This window comes from Syngnathus leptorhynchus, chromosome 8 (assembly GCF_054491065.1).
Source record: "Syngnathus leptorhynchus isolate UIUO chromosome 8, UIUO_Slep, whole genome shotgun sequence".
Classification (NCBI taxonomy): domain Eukaryota; kingdom Metazoa; phylum Chordata; class Actinopteri; order Syngnathiformes; family Syngnathidae; genus Syngnathus; species Syngnathus leptorhynchus.
This window is the reverse complement of record NC_141202.1, coordinates 2,999,814-3,022,238: the sequence shown is the minus strand read 5'-3', so window position 1 is coordinate 3,022,238 and position 22,425 is coordinate 2,999,814. Positions and strand designations below refer to the sequence as shown.

General features: G+C 41.6%; 5 protein-coding genes across 9 annotated transcripts; 3 read left to right on the top strand and 2 right to left on the bottom strand.

Annotated features, from left to right (window-relative positions):
* Positions 1-1,000: 1,000 nt before the first annotated feature.
* Positions 1,001-6,721, top strand: nmt2 (N-myristoyltransferase 2). Its single transcript, XM_085918818.1, has 12 exons — positions 1,001-1,227; positions 1,597-1,714; positions 2,058-2,199; positions 2,600-2,718; positions 2,802-2,893; positions 2,972-3,088; positions 3,161-3,331; positions 3,401-3,509; positions 3,582-3,752; positions 4,220-4,387; positions 4,495-4,632; positions 4,710-6,721. The coding sequence occupies exons 1-12, from the start codon at positions 1,115-1,117 to the stop codon at positions 4,728-4,730; spliced, it is 1,479 nt and encodes a 492-aa protein (XP_085774944.1). The 5' UTR covers positions 1,001-1,114; the 3' UTR covers positions 4,731-6,721.
* rpp38 (ribonuclease P/MRP 38 subunit) lies at positions 6,467-8,022 on the bottom strand. Of its 3 annotated transcripts, none has more exons than XM_085918820.1 (2): positions 7,770-7,993; positions 6,467-7,568 (listed from the first exon to the last, which is right to left on the bottom strand). In XM_085918820.1, exon 2 carries the CDS (start codon positions 7,558-7,560, stop codon positions 6,757-6,759), a length of 804 nt encoding a protein of 267 aa, XP_085774946.1. In that variant the 5' UTR covers positions 7,561-7,568; positions 7,770-7,993; the 3' UTR covers positions 6,467-6,756. The 3 variants fall into 3 exon arrangements, with proteins under 3 accessions (XP_085774946.1, XP_085774947.1, XP_085774945.1); XM_085918821.1 differs by having other exon boundaries at positions 7,782-7,993; XM_085918819.1 differs by having other exon boundaries at positions 6,469-7,568; positions 7,869-8,022.
* A 356-nt stretch (positions 8,023-8,378) lies between these two features.
* acbd7 (acyl-CoA binding domain containing 7) lies at positions 8,379-9,911 on the top strand. The gene is made up of 4 exons (XM_085917604.1): positions 8,379-8,562; positions 9,101-9,218; positions 9,383-9,445; positions 9,527-9,911. Exons 1-4 carry the CDS (start codon positions 8,551-8,553, stop codon positions 9,595-9,597), a joined length of 264 nt encoding a protein of 87 aa, XP_085773730.1. The 5' UTR covers positions 8,379-8,550; the 3' UTR covers positions 9,598-9,911.
* Positions 9,912-10,290: 379 nt separating this feature from the next.
* Positions 10,291-16,557, top strand: crot (carnitine O-octanoyltransferase). Of its 2 annotated transcripts, XR_015066849.1 has the most exons (19): positions 10,291-10,455; positions 10,815-10,949; positions 11,078-11,202; positions 11,274-11,455; positions 11,527-11,651; positions 11,721-11,829; positions 11,905-11,998; positions 12,200-12,325; positions 12,401-12,502; positions 12,569-12,652; positions 12,737-12,844; positions 12,929-13,059; positions 13,154-13,277; positions 13,342-13,420; positions 13,482-13,575; positions 13,647-13,766; positions 13,828-13,966; positions 15,850-16,044; positions 16,131-16,557. XR_015066849.1 is itself a non-coding variant. In XM_085917590.1 (17 exons), exons 2-17 carry the CDS (start codon positions 10,835-10,837, stop codon positions 13,946-13,948), a joined length of 1,839 nt encoding a protein of 612 aa, XP_085773716.1. In that variant the 5' UTR covers positions 10,291-10,455; positions 10,815-10,834; the 3' UTR covers positions 13,949-14,341. The 2 variants fall into 2 exon arrangements, 1 of the variants encoding a protein (XP_085773716.1); XM_085917590.1 differs by lacking the exons at positions 15,850-16,044; positions 16,131-16,557 and having other exon boundaries at positions 13,828-14,341.
* Positions 14,392-22,310, bottom strand: LOC147051899 (ATP-dependent translocase ABCB1-like). Of its 2 annotated transcripts, XM_085917578.1 has the most exons (28): positions 22,227-22,310; positions 21,330-21,425; positions 21,150-21,225; positions 20,899-21,061; positions 20,799-20,835; positions 20,540-20,731; positions 20,277-20,448; positions 20,091-20,215; positions 19,855-20,026; positions 19,665-19,778; positions 19,478-19,588; positions 19,280-19,405; positions 19,005-19,208; positions 18,769-18,939; positions 18,537-18,698; positions 18,276-18,464; positions 18,065-18,211; positions 17,838-17,942; positions 17,685-17,762; positions 17,377-17,460; positions 17,099-17,302; positions 16,938-17,038; positions 16,624-16,764; positions 16,387-16,543; positions 16,106-16,303; positions 15,756-15,962; positions 15,531-15,677; positions 14,392-15,455 (listed from the first exon to the last, which is right to left on the bottom strand). In XM_085917578.1, exons 2-28 carry the CDS (start codon positions 21,389-21,391, stop codon positions 15,249-15,251), a joined length of 3,852 nt encoding a protein of 1,283 aa, XP_085773704.1. In that variant the 5' UTR covers positions 21,392-21,425; positions 22,227-22,310; the 3' UTR covers positions 14,392-15,248. The 2 variants fall into 2 exon arrangements, with proteins under 2 accessions (XP_085773704.1, XP_085773703.1); XM_085917577.1 differs by having other exon boundaries at positions 20,899-21,221.
* Between the last annotated feature and the right edge of the window lie 115 nt (positions 22,311-22,425).

The window sequence follows — 22,425 nt, the reverse complement described above, 5'->3', positions numbered from 1 at the left end:
CCACCTCCCCCCCTTTCGTTCCCAATTTTTCCAAGTGCCTTTTTTCTTAAAATGCACATTTCCAGAAATGATCACCGTGTTTGTTTCTCACCTTCTTTTGCCTTTTTCTTCTCTACCTCAGCCGTCGTTCTCGTTCCCGCTTGTGACCAAAAGTATGCAGTAAATGTTTTCACTACAACTGCGCACAGCTCACAATATTCCGCAAAGCACATCGAGAAAGCACCGAGATGGTTTGCGGCGCAGCAGGGAATGAATCAGAAAAGTGAGTGGAGGTCAAAGTAACAGGTTGAGCATTTAGAGTGTGGACATTGGTCTCAAAATGTGCTTTTCAGAGTGATGCATGTTTTTTTTTTTTTTTTTTATATGGCCCACTGTATCTATATAAGAGTGCCGGGAAATAATCAAAATCCACTCTGGATTTATATAGTCATAACAATCATATTTTTGTTTTGTTTCTTTCCTCTCACAGGTTGAAATCATGTAAGTTTGTGTTTGGGGGGCAACCTTAAGCGTTTGAACAGTGGCAGTACCATTCGTGTGTGTGTACATTGATCGTTTGCATTATATATTTGAAGTTATTCTGAATAAACAACCAGACTGGAACAATTTGTGTCTGGGATTTTATGAGCCAGCTATTTGTAAGTCTTTGGATATTCATTCAAGGACAGTAATAGTGGGATGATAAGGAATCGTAGTCTTTCTTGATATTAACATTTTTAAAATTGCCGTCAGGGTATTTAATTTGATTAGGTGCGCAGTTGAAGAAGCAAGCATTTATAATTCTGCACACACAAACAACTGATACCTCTTGAAATGTTTAAAATGACGCCTGTTCTTTTTTTACTATTGTCATATAATAATACATTTTAGAATAATCCATTAGAATAAGCCAAGGGTACCTAATATTGCGACCTGCCCGCATGAAGCAAAGGACGTCACAGGATTTTTGTTTTTTGTACTACTGCCGTTTGACATCAAGGTGGCGCTGTTTCCCCACTCGTCGATTTTCTTTTGTTTTTCCGGTGAGTAGCCACTAGCCGGGGTCTCTAGCAAGACAGCGCTCCGGTAGTTTTTTCCCCACCACATTTTTTTCTTTTTTTTTTTAAACGTCTTAATGATGGCGGAGGACAGCGAGTCCGCCGCTAGCCAGCAGAGCTTGGAGCTAGACGACCAAGATACTTGTGGGATAGACGGTGATAACGAGGAGGAGAACGAGAACGCGCAAGGGTGCGGACGGCCCTGTCGTACATCACACAGTTTATACGCGTGTGTATGTTTGGATATGCTCGGTGGCTAACGCAGTTAGCCGATACAAACACAACCACTCTTTACCTTTTAAATAAGCAACGTCGCTAAAGCTTGTGCTTTAATACAGTCACGACGCCGCTCATTTCAAATACTTTATTATTCACGAGCCAAAATGTTATCTTGACTTGAGTGGAAGGATGTCCAGGCAAACCGTTAGCGAGCTAGCGCAGCTGTCATTCGTTGCTATGGCAGCTAACGTTAGCCTGCTGACTCTTTGCCAACCTCACTTTGTGTTACTATTTTAAGTCTGTTTTCCTTAAAATGTGGATTTTATCCGCATGTCTGCAGGAGTCCCGGTGGGGAATTAGGGGCTAAGAGAAAAAAGAAGAAGCAGAAGAGGAAGAAAGAAAAGCCAAGCTCTGGAGGAGCCAAGTCGGACTCTGCTTCTGACTCACAGGAGATCAGGGTGAGTACTCCATCCATGCAGGATCGAGACCATCTTAAATGTCTTTACGTTCTCCAAAGTTCAAACGCATAAGCAGGAGTATCTTAAATAGGGCATGTGATGAAATGACTTTTTAATATCTACATGTTTTTCATCTCCAACTACACTCAACCTGAATCTGTCATGGTCCTCCTCCTCACATTCTTCTTCTCTGACCACCACGATTCTCTCAGAAAAGAATGAATGATTGTTTTGATGTTGGTCCAAATACTTTTTCTTGACGTGTGTTGATATCACGCCACATCTCAGACATGTTTCCAACCGCTAATTTGATTTAAACTCCCAATTTATTGTCACTCTCCAGAATCCTGGCTTGCCCATCCAGAAGCTGCAGGACATCCAAAGAGCTATGGAGCTGCTGTCCTGTCAAGGCCCAGCTAAGAGCATTGATGAGGCAGCCAAGCACAAGTACCAGTTCTGGGACACACAGCCGGTGCCCAAGTTAAGTAAGTTCACAATGATCTCACTACATTGACAACTGGAAAATGGAGTAGGAGGTAACAATTGGGCGTTCAACCAACATATATGTCAAAAAACGTTTTATCATCATGTCTTTTTGAGCACAAAATAACTAAGTGAGCTTGAAAGTCAAGCTGCATCATCTTTTTCCTCTTAGCGCCCTCTCCTGGTTTTACCTTGACGCTGCTGCTCTATGCCAAAAAACTAATCCAGCAATTACAAGTAGCAGCAGCGTGGGTGAGCTCCCAAGTAATGTGGTTTCCATGACGACAAGACAAATATATTGGTGTATTGCAGCAGAAGCTATCATTCAAACTGGATTATGAAATTTGGCAATACCGAGCGAGCTGTGTCACAGATTTAACACGATTTGTGCTGCGCGTGCAGATGAGGTGGTGACGAGTCACGGCCCCATCGAGGGCGACAAAGAAAATATCCGTCAGGAGCCGTATTCCTTACCTCAAGGTTTCATGTGGGACACTCTGGATCTCAGCAATGCAGATGTTGTGAGTAGAGCTGATGTCTCAAGTACAAAAGTGGCCTCGTTAGCAGGCCGTGACATCATGAAGGTGGTGCTTTTGCTTTTCAGCTGAAGGAGCTCTACACGTTGTTAAATGAGAACTACGTGGAGGATGATGAAAACATGTTCAGATTCGATTATTCGCCCAAATTCCTCAAATGGTAAGTCCGTGGGTTGGAATTTGAAAAATGGCATCTTTAATAAGCGTGGAATTGCGTTCTTCTGTTCTCCCTCCACAGGGCTTTACGTCCACCCGGTTGGTTACCTCAGTGGCATTGCGGAGTCCGAGTCTCCTCCAATAAGAAGCTAGTGGGCTTCATCAGCGCCATCCCGGCAGACATCCGCATTTATGACACGTGAGTTTTCATCGCACGTAGCCACCAGCGGTAATCTCGGAAATCCTCCGATGCTCAAACGTGCATCTCTAGGTTGAAGAGGATGGTGGAAATCAACTTCCTGTGTGTCCATAAGAAGCTACGTTCAAAGCGTGTGGCGCCGGTGCTCATCAGAGAGATCACGCGGCGGGTCAACCTGGAAGGAATTTTTCAGGCGGTGTACACGGCAGGCGTCGTGCTGCCTAAACCGGTTTCCACGTGCAGGTGAGCTTTTCACAGCCTCGGACGAGGCCGAAAATCGATTTTCATTTGTTGTGTCGGTGTGTCGTGCAGGTATTGGCATCGTTCTTTGAACCCCAGAAAACTGGTGGAAGTCAAGTTCTCCCACCTGAGCAGAAACATGACCCTGCAAAGAACCATGAAACTCTACAGACTACCAGATGTAATGGAAGCTTCTCTTATTTCAAGGCGTATCCCCTTCGGCTAATCGCTCATTGTCTCCGACCCGCCGCAGAACACCAAGACAGCGGGACTGCGGCCGATGGAGCGGCGCGACATCCGACAGGTGACCGACCTGCTGCAGAAGTACCTCAGACGCTTCCAGCTGGCGCCGTCCATGAGCGACGAGGAGGTGGCTCACTGGCTCCTCCCGCAGGAAAACATCATCGACACATACGTCGTCGAGGTATCGCCCCTGTGGAAAAGAGAATTTACGATGGGTGACAAAAGTCTACACACCCCTGTTTTGAAGAGGGTGTGCACACTTATGCAACCACATTATTACTCCCCCCAAAAAAAACGTTTTGTGAAATGATTCAACGCCATCTTATATTTATTTCACCAAATCCTGGAATTTGAAGATAGTTTTTATACCCGCTGTAACAATATCCAACTTTAGCTCCACGTGCTAATTATTTATTCAGCATTTTTAGTAACATGTACGCTGGCTACTACGCTCGTGAGGACAAAGGGCGCGCTTGTACACGGACTTAATCTGGAAGGATATCGAGTAAATGCTCAGACAGCTTTACGATAAAGCTGTTTGAGCGCACTTCATAATTCAACGCTCGAGCAAGATATTGTATATGCACCTTAAGATGGTTATGGATGACTTTGTCCACCATCTTGAAAAGGCGCTGTGGTGTCCCGCAGGGTGCCGGTGGCGTCTTGACCGACTTTGCTAGTTTCTACACTCTACCCTCCACGGTGATGCATCACCCCCTACATCGGAGCTTGAAGGCCGCATACTCCTTTTACAATGTTCACACGCAAACGCCGCTGCTGGACTTAATGAATGACGCTCTGATCCTCGCCAAACTGGTAAAGCATTCATGTTTGGTGGTCGGCTAATGGTCACTGCGCTCCAATAAGCATATGAAAATGATCACAAGGTTTTATAATTTTTTATTTTTCTCCCCCCGGAACAGAAAGGCTTCGACGTGTTCAACGCCTTGGATCTAATGGAGAATAAAGTTTTTCTGGAAAAGCTCAAGTTTGGTATAGGAGATGGAAATCTGCAGTATTACCTCTACAACTGGAAATGTCCCTCTATGGACTCTGATAAGGTCAGTAAGCAGGATTTGATTTCTTTTTCAACCCAAAATTGAATCTCAGCAAAAAAAAAAATTCAATTCTGTTTCAGGTGGGCCTGGTCCTTCAGTAGCCTCGTCCGTGCCTTCACGGCAGCTACTCACACAAACAAGGACATGAGGTCTGGCAATTTCATTCACCTCTGAGCCAGATCACTTTATTCTGGGAAGATTTTTCTTTTTTTCCCCTCCTCGGCGCATTTTCTCAGCTCATTCAGCGGTGGGAAAAGAAAGAAAGAAAAAAAAAAAAACAGAATTCTCAACATTCTGAATGTGAACGTCATGTTATGCCTGAGACGTACGCTCACATTTGAAACAAACCAGTGCGGCATGCACGGAGATCACCGGCATGCCCTCATGTGACAACTAATAAGCAAATATTGTCTTTTAGGGTTTTTTTTTCGGGGGGGGGACGTTGTCCCTCAGTATATTGCATCTCACCAATAGAGGGCTGTTCCTGCAGTTTATATCATTCCTCTGCTGGGTACTTTATTTTGCCCGTGGTACATACACACTGTCATAAAGCCAACTGGTGCATTGACTTTTTTGTTTTTTTCCAACAATGAAGTATCGAGTTTCCTGTACAGCATGATGCCATGCGTTCAGTTTAAGGTATTTTATTTTTATTTTTTTTGTAATGGAGAATGTATTACATCAATGAAGCACAATGTTTCAGTTTTGAAAAGGTGCTCAACTGTTTGAAAAACCTGCTTCGGTACTTGGAATCGTCAAAGTGAGCCGCTACCACGTTACAAAGCCGCCAGTGTTTAAATAGCCGAGGCTCACGAGAACATTCCGAATGAGAAATGAAGAAATGCTTCATAACATAACACGCATGACTCACAAAAAAGTTTGGGGTATTGACTGGTCAAATTTACAAAGGAGTTAAATGTGCCGAGTATCTCCCTCGGAGAGAGAAACAAAAATTCTGCCGGATTCAAACCGATGATACTTCATTTCAACCCCGATCAGCATGTCGGCGATTAAATCCACAAAAAACGAAAAGGTCTTGAGTGACAGAAGGCGTAGAGACAAAAAAATCGTCAACAAAACAGCAAATTCTCGTCTTCCTGTTGAGTCTTATGAAGAAAAGAGCATTTAGTTGTTCCATCACAGAATAAGCTGCTTGAAAGCATTTCTTGTTTTCCTTTTGTCATTTCATGTGTAAAAAAAAAAAAAAAAAGTATTGTTAATCAACTTCCCTATCCGATGATGATTCCTTCCAGAGAGAATTATTTGTGTTGTGTCGGGATAATGATTCGACATATATTTGATATTTTGTGGGACGTTTCTCATGTTTTGGATGTCTTCACCCTTGTATATTTTATTAGCTTTCTACTCATACCATGTCTTGAGACAAATCTACTGTATTTTTTTTTTTTTTTGTAGTTGTCATCCGGGAAATTGCATGGGGGAAAAGCTCCATTTTATGATTGGCCTTGTGACAGTTTTCCTTCCCGTAGGTCAATGGGAGAACTGATATGAGTTGCTTGCTCTTGCTGTTTCTGTTAAAGTGAGCTTCCTTCTGTTGTTCCACTCTCAATGTTGAGATGTTCTTTTTGCCGAATTAAAACCTTGACTGAGTTACATACGGCTAAACGTTTTCCACAGACAGACAGACGCTGGTTATGTCCCCCCCCCCATCAAAAGTATGAATGTTGCGCATGTTGCTGCAGTGATTTGCCCTTTGACAACTCCGGCCCTTTGAAACCTGCCTTATTTGAAATATTTTGCCTCCCCCCTCCCCCCCCCCCACTAAGGAGTTTGACATTACCGGGTACACAAACACAGCTTTATCAAAGTGAAGAACAATACTTTTATTCAAATCCATTATGAGCTGTGAAAAAGGCTGACAGAACTTGTACCAGCATCATTGTAGACTACATGACATCATGCAATTCATCTGTTTCAACAAACACCGCCTATACCAGCATGAATATTTGAATAAATTCACATGACAAAATTAACAAGGCTTAGACTTTTTCCATGTTTTGCTTTTTTTTTTAGGGAAAAGCTGTGTTATTACTTTGACCATGTTGCCGCTGCTTATTTTCTGGGATATCATCTCAATTGTTATACTCAGATGTGATGAATTGAATTTCACTTGGCTTGCTTCTTTTTCCGCTTTCTTTTGCTCTTGGCTGGATTGGCGACTATTTTTTTCACTTGTAAAGGTTCCAGCGTACAGCCTTGACTCTCCGGCTCCAATTTCCTTTTCTGGCCCGCCTTCTGTTCACCTTTTGTTTTTGTTGCGTCAATATTGTCCTGCAATTTGATACCAGGCGGTCTACGTTGTAGCCAAGGAACATTCAGCGAGGGCACCTTGGGTATGATGGCTTTCACCGCGTCAGCGAACGCCTCTGCTTTGTTGCTGCCATCGCGCTTTCTGAAGCCCAACGCGAGGACGCTCTTGAGGCCCAGTGGCTCGGCCACGCTCTCGCTCAACCGCGGAACCTGGCAGGCGGGGACCTGTCTGCTGGCACTCAGTGCTATCAGGTGGCTGGTCATGTGCTTGGGTTTGACAGACTTACACACTAGAACCAGCTTGAGTTGGTTCCTCTCCAAAGCTTTGGTGACCTCGTTGATGCCCAGGGCAAGTTGTCGCCTTACGGTCACATTTGTCCAGCCACCTTTGGGTGAATCCGCCACCTTTTTATTTGTGTCTATATCTGTAGATGAGGTATCCGGACCTCTTTTTCTTTTCCTCCACGGCCGAAACACCTTCACTTCCTTCTTCTCAAGCCCCATGGAAATAAGTTTGTTTTTCAAGGTATTGAGAATAAAATGCATGTGATTTTGTGGAAGGTAGCTCCAGTTCAGCGGAAACGGAGTTGTGAACACCGTTTTGACCCGGATGGTTTTTTTGCTAGCCTTTTTGCCGCCACTTTTCTTTGGAGTCTCCATTTATGTCACTGGAATGAAACAAAAAATGAAGAGAAAGAATTAGTCACGTTTCCTGAAATTAAAATCAGTACTGAGCAGTACAAATGAAGAAATTTTGTTTGAAGAAAAGGAAAGAAAAATGGTATGGAGGAAAGAAGTAAAGTTCAAATTGGAATGGTAGAAATGATAAAAATGCCAGGAATTAAATAGTTTTCGAAAAATATACACACCAAAATACCTACTTTTACCCATCCTGCACAAGAACATCCAAATGTTACGATAACAAAAAACCAAAAACCCAACAATCAAAAACTTTATCAGTATTTTACCTGAATCTCGCCGCACAAAAGTGTACAATTCCTCTTTATAATTCTAATTCAAATGGTTGTGAATTGCAAAATCTTTCTTTCAAAACACATGCGCTAACAACAGAGCGCAGCCATCTTGTTTTTTAAAAAAGGACAAAGCTTTATTTAAAAGAAAATATTGAACAGTGCTTACGTTTGTTAAAGAGACAGTACAGTAAACGGTATGAGCAAAATGTTTTTAAATAAAATAAATCACAAACGAACATTTTATGACATGCTTCCAAAACTATTGTCTGTCTATGTGGGCCAATTTTATTTCGAAAAAATACATACATTTGTCAGTCAATTTGGAAACACAGAGAATGCCCATTATATTTGCCGTTTTATTACACTTTTTCCCTGAATTAATTTTAAAACACACACAAAACATCTCTTTTGTACTACCCCACAATGTTGCGTGTTTCTAGGGACTTTAGCCCGAGACGTGATATGTGCGTGAACCGTTGTATTACTTACGCATGCGCACACGTCTAGTCCCGCCCCCTCTTCCCCCCTCGTCTCATCGACATTCTGCAATCGAACCGTTGTTTTTGCGGCTGCACCCATCAGACGACCAAAGCGCACTTAAAATAAGAACAACAGGCCTCGAACTGCGAATTTAAACCAACCACATCGGAGCCCCCCTGCAAAACCTTCATCAAAAATGACTTCTGTGGTAATATCTTAATGCTTCTTCTTGACCTTTGATAATCGCTTTCATCACCCATGTCGATTTTGATCACATGCTCCACACGTTGTCTATCTTCACTGACGTGCTCGCTTTCCTTCATGTTTTAAGAGCATACTACTGGATGGAACCTCGATTCTACTGTAAATATTTTTTACCCCGTCCGTTCTGACCAATATGGTGCAAGGTTGGAGAAACAACGCTTAATAATATGTGAAGATATTAGGGGTTCCCAAACTTTGGCTCGGGGCTTAACTGGGTTCTTATTGACCCATTTCGATTTGAACTTGCAAAAGTTTGGCGAACACCACTTCATATGTTTCTAATTGTCTGTCCAGCCTAGTTCCTTTTTGTGGAGTTGTAGGAACAAAAGCACCAGTCTTCCATAAAAAGCCTATTGTTTAGCCCCTTGTGCTGTTCTAATAGGTTACTAAGTTCACGTACGGTACTACATGTGCTCATTACTTTACCAAGAGTTGTTAGTGGTTAATAATCAATGGGGGTGTCTTTATCTTATCACCTGCAGGCAGAGTTTGAGAAGGCGGCGGAAGATGTGAAGAACTTGAAGACGAAGCCGTCGGACCAGGAGTTGCTTGACCTCTACGGACTGTATAAACAGTCAACTGTCGGAGACATCAACACAGGTATGACAAGTGACATCTGTAATTTATCATACCATTCCATCGTTAAGGTTTTGTGAAATAAAACGAAGTATGGCAACCCCACTGAAAGATTTCTAGCTACGGCCCTGCATTTTTATTATTATTATTATTTTTTTAACAACACGTTGCAATTTCACATTTTCCAGATAGGCCAGGGATGTTGGACTTGAAAGGGAAAGCCAAGTGGGATGCATGGAACACCAGGAAAGGTAAATCAAAATATTTCGTGATGAAATATCACAACTTTGTTTTTTTTTTAACCTATCGTTTATATTCCCTTGTTCTGTCAGGAACGACCAAGGATGCCGCCATGTCTGCCTACGTCGCACTTGTGAAAGAACTCATCGGCAAACTAGGTTAATAGAAGGGAAATGCTGGCATGTTGTACTAAAGGACTAAACAAGACTCCTATCATGAAGTATAACTCATAACAATAATGCACATTTTTAAACGGTTCTTTTTTTTAATGACTTCAAAGTCGAGTTGAGTCAAAATTCTTTGATGTGAATGTGTAGGATACAAATTACTACTCTGTTTGCTTATGTGTGAATGTTAACCTGCTAACGTCCAGTATCTCAATGGTTAATCCGATTTTTAATAATTAGAACAGAAAGACTGAAATATCATTGATGATTATAAGTGTTCACACTTCAAAATAAAACTTATGCACTGTCATACGCATTGTATTTGTTGGTCATTTTTTGTTGAATTTGTAATACTAGTATAGTATATGTTAGTTACTGCTCAACATGTTTTTTGTTTTGGTGGAATTAAAATTCTACATATGATATATAATACATTTTTTGAATCAGAAATAGCCTAAATTATTTAAGCATCTGCTAACGTATTATCTTGTGATTGTATTCAGATGATATATATTAAATAACACTCCGTAAAGCTAAAAAAAAAAGGCAATAATAGTAATAATAAAAAAAATAGAATGTGTCTTCTTTTTTTTCGTTCCAAATATGACTATTAAAGGATTATTTTGTATGAAATGAATAAATCTGGAATGCACAGCATTGACCCCATATCGCCTGGCTGCACTCAGGCAACTCGGTGCTTTGTGGAATGTAGGTCAAGTGCCACTGAGTTGCGCATGCGCACAATCCACTTCCGGGCTGCTCGTGGGGCACTTGGTTAAAGGTGATTAGCGGGAATACTCATTACAAACCCAAACTCACGACGCAAGTAGTTTTATTTTTCGAGGATCCCGGAGGTGAGTTGACTTTTACATTTTGCATACGAAGAACCGTGGGCGATACATATGCAAATCATGGAAACAAGTTTTAGAAGTCAAACAGTCTGCTAGTTTGACTAGTTCAACTCTTGCACTTTGTATATAATAATGCAAATGCACTTTTCTTGTCGATGTGTCTTTTTGAAGTTGACTATACAATATAAACATGGACTTCATATTTAAGTGCTCGATAAATTATTCATGACCCATCTGTCTATCCATCATTTGTCAATTCCTATGTTCAATAGTTCTATTCTTCTATCCATCTTTGTTTCTTCCTGTCTTCTTACTTTGTGATTCAATGATCCAAAGTGTTTGCCCATGTGTACCTTTTGCAGATTGAAGAATAATAAAAAAAATGGCTAATCAGTTACCAGAGCAGGAGCATGAGAGGACCTTCCAGTACCAAAACAGTTTGCCTGCTCTACCTGTCCCTCCACTAGAGGGCAGTCTCTCCAAGTACTTGGATGCAGGTACTTGTTCATTTGTTTTAAACAGGGTCCCCAAAATTGGAACCTTGCTTTTGTTATCATGTACCAGCTTCAAATTAAATCTGCACGCGCTGTTTTGAACAACCCGCCCTGAATTTGTCTGCCATCAGTGCGTCCATTTGCATCCGACCAGGAGTTTAAAGCTACGGTGGATATCGTACGGACGTTTCAGGAAGGGATTGGCAAGGAGCTGCATCAGAAACTCCTCCAGAGAGCCGAGACCAGGAGAAATTGGGTTGGTTGCATTTTCATAGATGATGCGTCATCGTTGAATGCTGAACTTGGAATTTATTTGAATTCCCCTAGCTGGAAGAGTGGTGGTTAGACGCCGCATACCTGGAAGTGCGTATCCCATCACAGCTTCACGTGAACTTTGCTGGTCCTGCTCCCTATTTAGAGCACTGCTGGCCCCCCGCTGAAGGAACTCAACTCGAGAGGGCCAGTGTTAACATCTGGCACACGCTACAATATTGGGATCTCATTTACAAGTAGGATACACATGCCAAAAAAAGTTTGTTTCTGAAATGATCCTAAATGTCGGCGGTGTGTGGGACTTTAGGGAGAAGATGCCCCCTCATAAAGCTGGTAAAATGGTGTTGGATATGGACCAATTCAGAATGCTCTTCTGTACTTGCAAAGTACCTGGAGTTCAGAAGGACACCATCCATAACTATTTTAGAACAGGTATGGTGTGTCCCCCCCCAAAAAAAATTTTGTTAAAGAGGACGTCAACCGTTGTTGTTTGTGTCACAGAGCGAGAGGGCCACTGCCCGTCCCACCTGGTTGTGATGTGTCGTGGACGGATTTTCACTTTTGATGCACTTTTTAATGGTGAAATGCTCACACCACCAGAACTCTTCAGGTAATAACTTTTCTCAGAAAGAGTTAAGATCATTCAGAGAAGCAAAATTCCAATTGTTTGGATTCATTCGGGTAGGCAGCTGAGCTATGTGAAAGAGTGCTGCGCGGGACGGCCAGATGGCGATGGTGTTGCTGCCCTGACCTCCGATGAAAGGACTCGATGGGCAAAGGTTTGGAGGCGGACACTCAGGGGTCACATATAAAAAAATAAATAAAACCCCCGATAAAAGTAGATCCATAATAATGTCTTACTGCCATCTACAGCTTGGGAGTGGAATTGCACATCCTGATTTTTACATATACTTTAGGATAGACTGTTATTTTGTCATCACTGAATGTGAATTTAAGATGTTACCAAATTGTTCCTCCAGGCCAGGGAGCATCTCATTAGTATTGATCCTCACAATGAAAGCATCCTGGAGACCATCCAGAGCAGCCTCTTCTTAATATCCCTCGACGACGCCATGCCGTACTCTTCTGCAGAGAATTACACAAATGTAACAGATCCCTTATGCCCATTAATTACTCTTGTTTGATTTTAGCGTTTCAAAAAAAAATGATTCTGAATGCAGATTGCATTGGAAGCACTTACAGGAGATCCCACTATTCGTTGGGGGGACAAATCTTATAACTCCCTGGTGTTCGCCGACGGTACTTTTGGATCTAATTGTGATGTGAGTATGATATATTTTAAGAAGCCAATAAGAAAACAGCGTAAAGAGTTTTTGCTTCTTTGGCAGCATGCACCGTATGATGCAATGGTTATGGTGTCCATGTGTTGGTATGTTGACCAGCAGCTTAAAGCTACAGAAGGCAAATGGAAGGTAGGACTTACAAATACACAAAAATAGCTTTTATTAGTTATGACAACAGTTGTTTTGTTTTTTTAAACGTGTGACCGCCTTCAGGGCTCAGACAGAGTTCGACCCATGCCTTTACCCGATGAGCTGGTTTTTACCGTGGATCCAAAAATTCTGAACGACATTAGCCACGCCAAAGGGCAATATGTCCAGAAGGTGAGTCAGTGTTGAATATAGTAGATTCATAATTACAAGTCAAATCAGTAAATGATGTTTTGTCTCACCTCTCATGTTTTCCAGGCGAAAGATCTCCAACTTGTGTGTCACGCCTTCACTGGTTTTGGAAAATCAGCAATCAAGAAGAAGAATCTACACCCCGATACCTTCGTTCAGCTGGCCTTGCAACTGAGCTACTACCGCCTGCACAAAAAGTACTTTTTCGATCCAAATATATATTTTTTTATCAATTCAAATGTGACCCTCGAGCGTAAAACTTGGGCTTAATATATCCCAAATTTCCCTCAGGGCAGGAAGTTGCTATGAAACGGCAACAACTCGCAGGTTCTACCACGGCAGGACGGAGACCATGCGGCCTTGCACCAGCGAGGCGCTCAGCTGGTGTCGAGCCATGACGGACCCCGCGTGCGAGGTGACAAACACGGAATTTCTGCCACCGCTTTACGTGATCTGCTCAATCCGTACGATGTCATCAGATTCACGACAAGAGGAAAGCCATGCTGCAAGCTTTCAACAAACACAATACGTTAATGGCAGAAGGTCAAGAGGGCAAAGGTCGGTGTCAAACACATTCACCGGAATGTGTTCTCTCGACTGATCGTTATGTTGTCGTCAGGTTTTGACAGACATCTCCTTGGACTATATCTCATCGCCAAGGAGGCGGGACTTCCCACTCCTGCCCTCTACACAGATCCCCTCTACTCAAAGAGGTCAAGTTAAGTAGTTTTTAATTGAAAACATTTGAGACAATAAGGGTTTTTTTTTTTTTTTGTACTTGCAGTGGAGGTGGCGGGAACTTTGTGCTGTCCTCCAGTCTGGTGGGCTACACTTCAATCCTGGGTGTGGTCGCTCCTATGGTTCATCACGGCTACGGTTTCTTCTATCGAATCAACGATGACAGGTATCTTCTCTGAAGTGCTATCTCTGTGCAGAGTCCTAATTACTTCCCGTGACCTTTTCAGGATCGTGATCTCCGTCTCGGCGTGGAAATCTTGCCGTCAGACAGACGCCACCACGTTATTCAACAACTTCTCCAACTCCATGCATGACATGTTCCACCTCGCCACCACATCTCAGCTATAAGTAGAGAAAGAGCATTCTGTAAGGTGCCACTCATTTGCTCTTCTTCTGGTGACTAGTAAAACGTTTGCTGCAAAGGATGATTCTCTTATTTTTAAATGCAAGTCTTTGTTGAGGATTACTCTGTACTGTTTTAGTTTTGAAGTCATATTTGAAACACTAAAGGGCCATAAAAGTCCTCAAACATTAACCAGGATGATCAATACCTTCACTTAGCGAATTGCACAGAGTCATTGGGCATTTATCGGAGGTAAGCTGCTTATTACGGACTATGCCTTTTATTTGCACAAATTCATTTTTGTAACATTGCATCATTTTACTGCTACAGTCAGATAAATGATCACTACATGAGTGTAATTGATCAAACTGTTCTGAATAGATGATTTCATGATTTAATTCAATGTGCCTGTTGTGTTATTGTAGTTCCAAAACATCTCAGAGTGAAATACATTTCTGCATCAATACTTTATTCAAAGCTTTATAATTATGATACATTGCCATTACTTGGCAGAGGTAATTACAATGTATTACAAATACTGCAATGCAAAATGCAACATTCCAGATGAGCAACAAAATTAAGAGCAATGTGAGGTAGATCTCTCGGCAACAGCGTGGCTGGTCTGACCAGATATGTCAGGACTGTCAAGGACACAAAAAGAAAAAAAAAAAAAAAAAAAACTATTTCTTCGTAGATTGCATTATGCAATTTTGACCTGGAATCTGACAGGCACCAGTCAAATGCGCTACGCTTGCTTCACTTCAGTCACATACGTCAGTCAAAATTGATCATATTTTAGTTGTCTATTATGCTAACTATTTTTGAGTGTTCTGTTTATTTATGCCAGTTATTTTAATTTATGACAGATAGCTTCAGGTAAATGTTAGCCTTGTTGTGTTAGCATCAATTTATTAGCTTGTGTTACTTTTATGTGTACAATTCCTGGTCTTGGTCAGAATAAAATAGTGATAAGATATTAAAATGGTTAACATTGTAGTATTTTGTCCAAAATGTATTTAACTTGAAATACTCAATTTGCATTTGTTAAAGAACTAAAACCAGGCTACAACCTTTTGGAAGTAGTCATCAACTAAAACTAGACTAAATTTGAAACTTTTTCACGTGATATAAGAGGGGACATGGTAATTTATGTAATGAGAAAACATGAACTCAGTTTTTCCTACTTGCATCTGTGGATCATTTAGTAGACACGCAAACAGTGGCGCACATTCAAACAGCCATTACCAATTGAAATTTAAGACCTATAAAAAAACTACAAATTCAAAAAAGAGCAACTCAGTCAACTCATTCCCTCCCATGTCCCATCTGAGTGGTGACCAACATGTGGTAAACTCCCTTTTTGGCCAGCAGCTGCTGATGCGTCCCTTGTTCGACCACCACCCCTCCCTGAAAGACAGCGATGCGATCCGCGTTTTGGATGGTGGACAGACGGTGGGCGACGACGATACACGTCCGACCCTGGCTGGCTTTGTCCAACGCCTCTTGTACCACCTTGACCGAGCACAAATTGAGAGAAGTCAATTGGGATACCCGTCATAATTGTAGATGAGAACCAAAAAGACGCACCTTCTCACTCTCGGTGTCAAGCGCAGACGTGGCCTCGTCCAGAAGCAAGAGTTTGGGGTTCCGGAGAATGGCTCGGGCGATGGCTATTCGCTGTTTCTGACCTCCTGACAGCTGGGTCCCCTTATCGCCTGCCTGAGTGTCATACTTCTGCTCGAGAAAAAAAATCAAAGTCAGCGGAATGTGACCAAATCATTACCTAGGATGTTTTCAAAATCACTTTTTTACTTTTGGCAATTTTTCTATAAAGCTGTGAATGTTGGCTTTCTCCGCAGCTGCCTTAATCTCTTCCATCGTAACCGTACGACTGTTGTCTCCGTAGGCGATGTTTTCGGCCAAGCTGCAATCGAACAGCACGGGCTCCTGGGACACGATGCCCACCTGAGATCTCAGCCAGTGGATGTTCAGATCTTTCACACTCTTGGAATCAAACATCTGGAAAATGACAAATAATAACTCGTGACATCACTGAAGTCAGATGTCAGGAAAAGGAAAGTTGTTTGCGTCAAATTCCAAGGTAGGTCAAAAAAAAAAAAGAAATCATATCTCAATGAAGAAAGATGCAATAGTCTTCTCACCACGTTGCCTTGCTTGGTGTCATAGAACCTCTCCAGGAGTTGGATGGTGGTACTTTTCCCACAGCCGCTGCTTCCCACCAAAGCCAGAGTCTCTCCCTTGCTCACCTTCAGATTCAGCCCTCGGAGGACAGGTACGTTGGGGCGTGACGGGTAGTGAAACCAAACACCCTCAAAGTACACGTTACCATCAAATGGCTCCTAGAGTGTAAAGGGAGGAGACAGAACTTAAAAAAAAAAAACAGCTCCGAGGCACATTGTTGGGTGAGTTTCCTGCCGCTTACCAACGACTGTCCCTCTTGTGATAGATTATCAATAGCAGGCTTTCTATTCAGAAGCATCATGATGTGAGCAGCTGACAGTTTGGCATTTGCGTAATTTGGAGTGAAGGAATTGGCTTCTCCCACAGCCATAGAACCGTACAGAATTGCCATAATCACTCTGCAAAAAACAAAAGCATATTAAATCACTTGTACAGGTTATTTTGCCGAAAATATTTTTGAAGAGGAAATATTACTGACAGAAATACTCCCTCGACATCCATTCGTCCTTGTTGAACGAGCCAAGCTCCAAACCAGAAACATATGGCATAAGTAAAGTAGATCATGGCTTGCGAGAAAGAGAAAGCAAAACCCTGAACGTGCGCTTTTTTCTGGGCATTTCTACAGACACACACACAGAATCGTAGAAAAATAAATATCATATTTTTGGAAAAATATTTTATATATTGAAATATATATTTTATATACTATAGATATATTTTTTTTAAGTATAATTTATAAATATATTTTTTTTTTCAACCATTTATGACCAGGTGATGGAAGCACTCACATACCTAAATGGAACTTGCAAGTTAGTGTCAAACAAAGACTCAAACTTGGGTTCCCTGGTCAGAGATGCGACTGTCCGGATATTTTCGATGGCTTCTGTAACAATCTGAAAAAATGATCCATAAAAAGAGAGCAAAACTATAAAAATCACACGCCGAGTACGCACCTGTCCGGCTTTTTCTAGCTCCTTCTTATCTTTAGCAGCTTGACCGGCGAGCAGCTCCATCTCCACCGTTCCGGCCACTGCCAAGATTGGCACCAACACCAATACGAGCAAGGTCAGCTCCCAACCGTACACAAAGGCGAGAATAACACCGGTGCCTAAATTGGCAATATTCTGCACCAGTGTGGCCAGGCGTAATCCCGTAACCTGAGTAAAGGTCAAATGTTTTGTAGAAACACAACTTTGTGTGAAGTGGCGAGAGAATGGAAATGAAAAATCACCCCTTGTACTTGAGCAGCATCTGAGGCCAGCCTGGTTGTGAGCGTTCCAACACTGTTTTTGTGGTCGTCAAACCAGCCGAGGTCCTAAAATGTCATTCCAAGTCACATTAAACCAAAAGAATTTTTTTCTTGACAGAAAAAAATAATAATTATTATTATATAATAATAATACTAATACTACAGTAATATAATATTAATATATTAATATAATAATACAGTAATATAATAATAATAATAATAATAATAATAATGATAATAATGAGTAATCTACATACCAAAAAGATTCCACTATTTTGTTTTTAACTTACCTGCCTCATCAAAGCCTTAAAAGCTGCAAGTCTCAATTTCAACGTTAGGATCTCTCCAGATTTTCCAAAACAGTAACCCTGTAATAAGTGACAGATTAAAAAAAAAAAAAAGAAACTTTTCTAGAATTAACTCGTCTATGTGCTTGTACATACCTGAAGAAACATGGTGAAAAAAATGACAATTCCAATGGTTGCAAACATAAGGCAAAGAAATTCCGTTTTTTCTCGTATGATCTCTTGGTCTTCCTCAGCCATCACCTGATCATTTGAAAGAGAAATCTGATGATCAGATTAAACTCACTCACTGCTAATCGAGTTACTTTGACGTCTATATCCGTCAATGGCACTCAATGAGTCATTTGCCACCAATTGAAACCTACAGCAATGAACTTTGAGAGGATGACGGCAAACAGGGGATGTAATAATCCATTAATGGCAGCAAAGATGAGCCCCATCAAAATGTAAGGCCACTCCGGAAGGTTGAAACGAAGAATTTGGAATAACGACACCGAGGGAACATTTCCATCCTACAAAAAAAAAAAAATTCCTGAATCATGTTTTGCTTTAATTCTTTACAAAAACCAATCTCACCTCCTCGCTCTCATTTTTGCCATCCAGCAAAGTTTCTTTCTCTTCTTTCATTCCCTCCAAACCAGAAGAAGAAAACCCTTTTGGCGCTTTTTTGCTTTTCGGGGAAGATTCAGTGATTGTTTTGGTGATTGGATTCTTTTCATTCTGCTCATTATTCAGTTTCTCATCCACTTTGGCTTTCTGGAAGGTCTACAAATTATTCGGATATTAGATGAATGTCGTGTCCAAGTGATTTTTTTTTTTTTTTTGTGTCTGTTTTACCTGCATAGTGACGAGCGTTTGGTAGACGCCATGTTTTTCCATCAATTGGCTATGAGTCCCCAATTCTATAATGGCTCCATTTTGGAAACCGGCGATGATGTCAGCGTTTCTGATCGTCGAGAGGCGATGGGCCACAATTACGGTGGTGCGACCCAGCCTGGCCTACGCAAAACATAATATCAATCTAAGACTGTCAAAATAATTCTCCATTTTACATTCCAAATGATTGTACCTTGTCGAGAGCGGCCTGTACGATCGTCTCACTTTCAACATCAAGAGCAGACGTGGCTTCGTCCAGCAGAAGGATTTTGGGGTTACGGACTAGCGCCCGGGCAATTGCGATCCTCTGCTTCTGTCCTCCACTCATCTGAATCCCTCGGTCTCCGACCAGCGTGTCAAACTTCTGCTCAGCAAAACAATCTCATCAGCGGCCTGTCGTATTTTTTTCCCGTGAGAGTGCGCTCCTACATCGGGAAGGTTCATGATGAAATCGTAAGCGTTGGCCTCCTTGGCGGCTCGCTCAATCTCCTGCTCCGTCACGTCGCTTCGGCCGTATCGGATGTTCTCGGCTATGGTGGTGGCGAAAAGGACGGGCTCTTGGCTCACCACGCCAATCATCTCCCGTAAGTAGCGGATATTGAGGGAACGGATGTCATGGCCGTCGATAAATACCTACAAAGAGAAAAACTGGATTTTCAAATTGTTTGTTTTGAGTTGAGTTGAGTTTGGACTTGTGTACGTACAGATCCCTCTTGAGGATCGTAGAATCTTTGTAAGAGCTGGATGGTGGTGCTCTTCCCACAACCGCTGCTTCCAACTAAGGCCATGGTCTGTCCGCTCGTCACACTCAAGGACATATCGGTCAATACCTGCAAATCATAACGTGTCAATTATGGAAATGATGTAATACGGTTTATCTCCAGATGATAGGATGATCTTACTTTGACTTCTGGCCTTGCGGGATAGTTAAAGTGGATGTTCTTGAACTCTATATTTCCTCGGATCGAATCAGGCTTGAAGCCGCTCTCCGAGTAGCTATCGATATTTGGTTTCTGTCGGGTAGGATAGAATTTTCTAGAACCTGCCATACACAAGGGCTAAGAAGCAAAACATTGATGATCTACTTACATTGTCGATGATGCTGTAAACATGGTGGGCGGCTCCTCGGGCGCTGGAGAAAGACTGGATGTTTGGTGAGGTCTGCCCCAAAGCAATTGCTCCAAGAATCAAAGCAAATAAAACCTGAATGGAGAAATATCATCATTTAAATGATATTATATGTGTCCCTTTTTTTTTTTTTTCTTCAACGTGCGCTCACTGTGAGTATGGTTCCAGTGGTGTACTCCTTATTCCTCACAAGCGTACTCCCGTACCAGAAAGCCAGCGCATAAGACAGGAAGATCATCATAAAAGTGAAACCCATGGCCGTATTGGAACTTATTGCCTTCTTTATTCCCATCTTCTTAGCTTCCTCTAAATTTCGACGATACCTGACGAGCAAAGAATTATCGTTAATGACGTGCGCCAGATGTGCCGCCACATCTCGCTGCAAACCTTTGGATCTCTCTCTGCTGACCACTGAAGGCAAAAACAGTTCGGATGGCGGAGAGAACCTCCTCGGCCACCGCGCCCGCTTTAGCATAAGCAGCCTGTTCTTTAGCGGTGAATGATGTCACCACCTAAGGGGAGATATATCAATTGATCAAGATGTTTATATTGAGAGTTAGGGTTTTCCTTTACCTTGCTGAAAATGGCAGCTGCCAAGCCCAGTAAAGGGCAAACGGCTAGGATGACCATAGCGAGTTTCCATCCTATGCTTAAACCAACGACCAGAGAAGCAATGAAAGTGGAAAGGGACTGGATCAACATTCCTATTTTGTCTCCGATACCTTCTTGGATCTTATAGATGTCACTGTAACGGACAAATGGATGATCGTAATGTCGTGACAACTTTGAAATGGCTAATGCTAATGTGAGCATGCAAAATAATCGACACGACTCACTCGACAAGACGAGTGTTGAGCGACGCCGTCTCGTTGACGTCGAACCAACCGATGTCTTGTCGCATGATACTGTGGAAAAAACACTTGCGGATACGTTTGACCTGTCGTACAGCCGCCAAAGTAAAAAAGGCAACCTGCATGTAGGCGGCCACCAACACCAACAGTCCTGTGATCATGAAGTACACAGAAAAGCTGGAAAGAAAAAATCAAATGGTCATATGGGTTCCATTTTGAGTGTAAATTGAATGATTGGTCTTACCCGGCCATGTCTTCCTGTAAGGTGTTGTTGGTGGAAACTGAAATTAGAAACGATCATTATTTTGTCGTGTTATTATTTGTTACTGTCGCTGGGAACTCACCGAGGTAGCGGGTATTGTTTTTCGACATTGCTGAAAAGTGTATAAATCTGTCAGCCATGTGCCCAAATACAACACACATGAGGGGGAACACCAATCCATGGGCCACCGACATCACCGTCCCAAATATGATCAGTAGAACGTCGACGCCATCTGCAAATCTGAACTGTGCTCGTGTAACCAAACGGGAATTGACATTATTAGTAGTATTACAAAAAAAAAAAAAAAAGGGAGGGCAGAGATTGACAACATACCAGTTCAATGGGGCCAACTGTGTGAATTTTCCCCTCATTTTCTTTTTTTCTTTGGCATCGTGCTTTACTGTGCTGACTTGGACACAAATAGACATATTTAAAAAAATATTTTGTTGAGATTTACAATTCACTGCTTTAAAATAAATTGAACAGGTTTGTTAAATAGTTCCAAAATAATACCTTAGATGAATATCTGTTTTGTGATCAGGGATGTCCTTTCGCAGCTTGTCTGTTTCATTCATGTCTGGGGTCTGTCAGAGGCTGACGGAGGGTCGTCTAGTTCAAAAGATTTTTCAATCAGTTAAAAATCAATAATAATTTCTGAAAATGAATCCTTGAGTATGGATTTAAAGACCACTGTAGGCCAAAAATATGTATTTATTTATTTATTTATTTATTTATTTATATGTATATAATTTATATGTGGGTCATCATTGAAAATTATGTTATTTATAATTATTGATGAAGAAATAAATCATGAGAAGTCCTTATGTCAATTATAAAACTTGTAATTCTCCAATTGGCCAGTAGATGGCAGTGTAAGACATGATGTATAGCTCTTCTTTCTGCGCATGCGTAAGACTCCAGACTGATTCAGATCTGCCATCCATTTGTACACAAAAAAATTGCATGTTTGTGGTTTAAACCGCTCACGCGATATACAAGTTTTTTACTATTACTGTGGTAAACAGTAAATATGCTTAAACTAGCAACCGAGTAAATAGAGAAGAAATACTTCCTGGAAAAACACAAAAGCTTTTGCTGCCATGCCTTCCTGCTTGGCACTCCGCCTACCCAGTATCAAAACAAACTACTGCACAAAGTTTACAATCATTTTAGTAGAAAAAAAAAGAAAGAACCCGCTCAGGTAGCCTAGGAAAAAAAAAAGCCGCGTTTTGACTTCTTGATGATTTTAAACATATATTAAACGTCATCTAAATGAATTCGCGAGCGAAGTTCACCTTTGGCAGTTGACCCATGCAACACGTCGGATCCTGTTGTACTATTTCACTGTTTCGGCAAATAATCACCGCAAATAAACGTTTTTTAACGATCAAAAAAGTCATTTTTTCATACCTTGACGCCTCAGCTATGCCAATACTTGATCCGCCGATCCAGCCGCCATCCGCTATGATACGCCCAGTTACTGGACTGGGTTCTATTGCTTTTAGGGGGCGGTACTACACTTATTATGACATAATAATAACAATAATAATAACGCATTCATTTAGCCCTACTTTTTCTTAAATATTTATTTTTCCAAAAGACAAATATC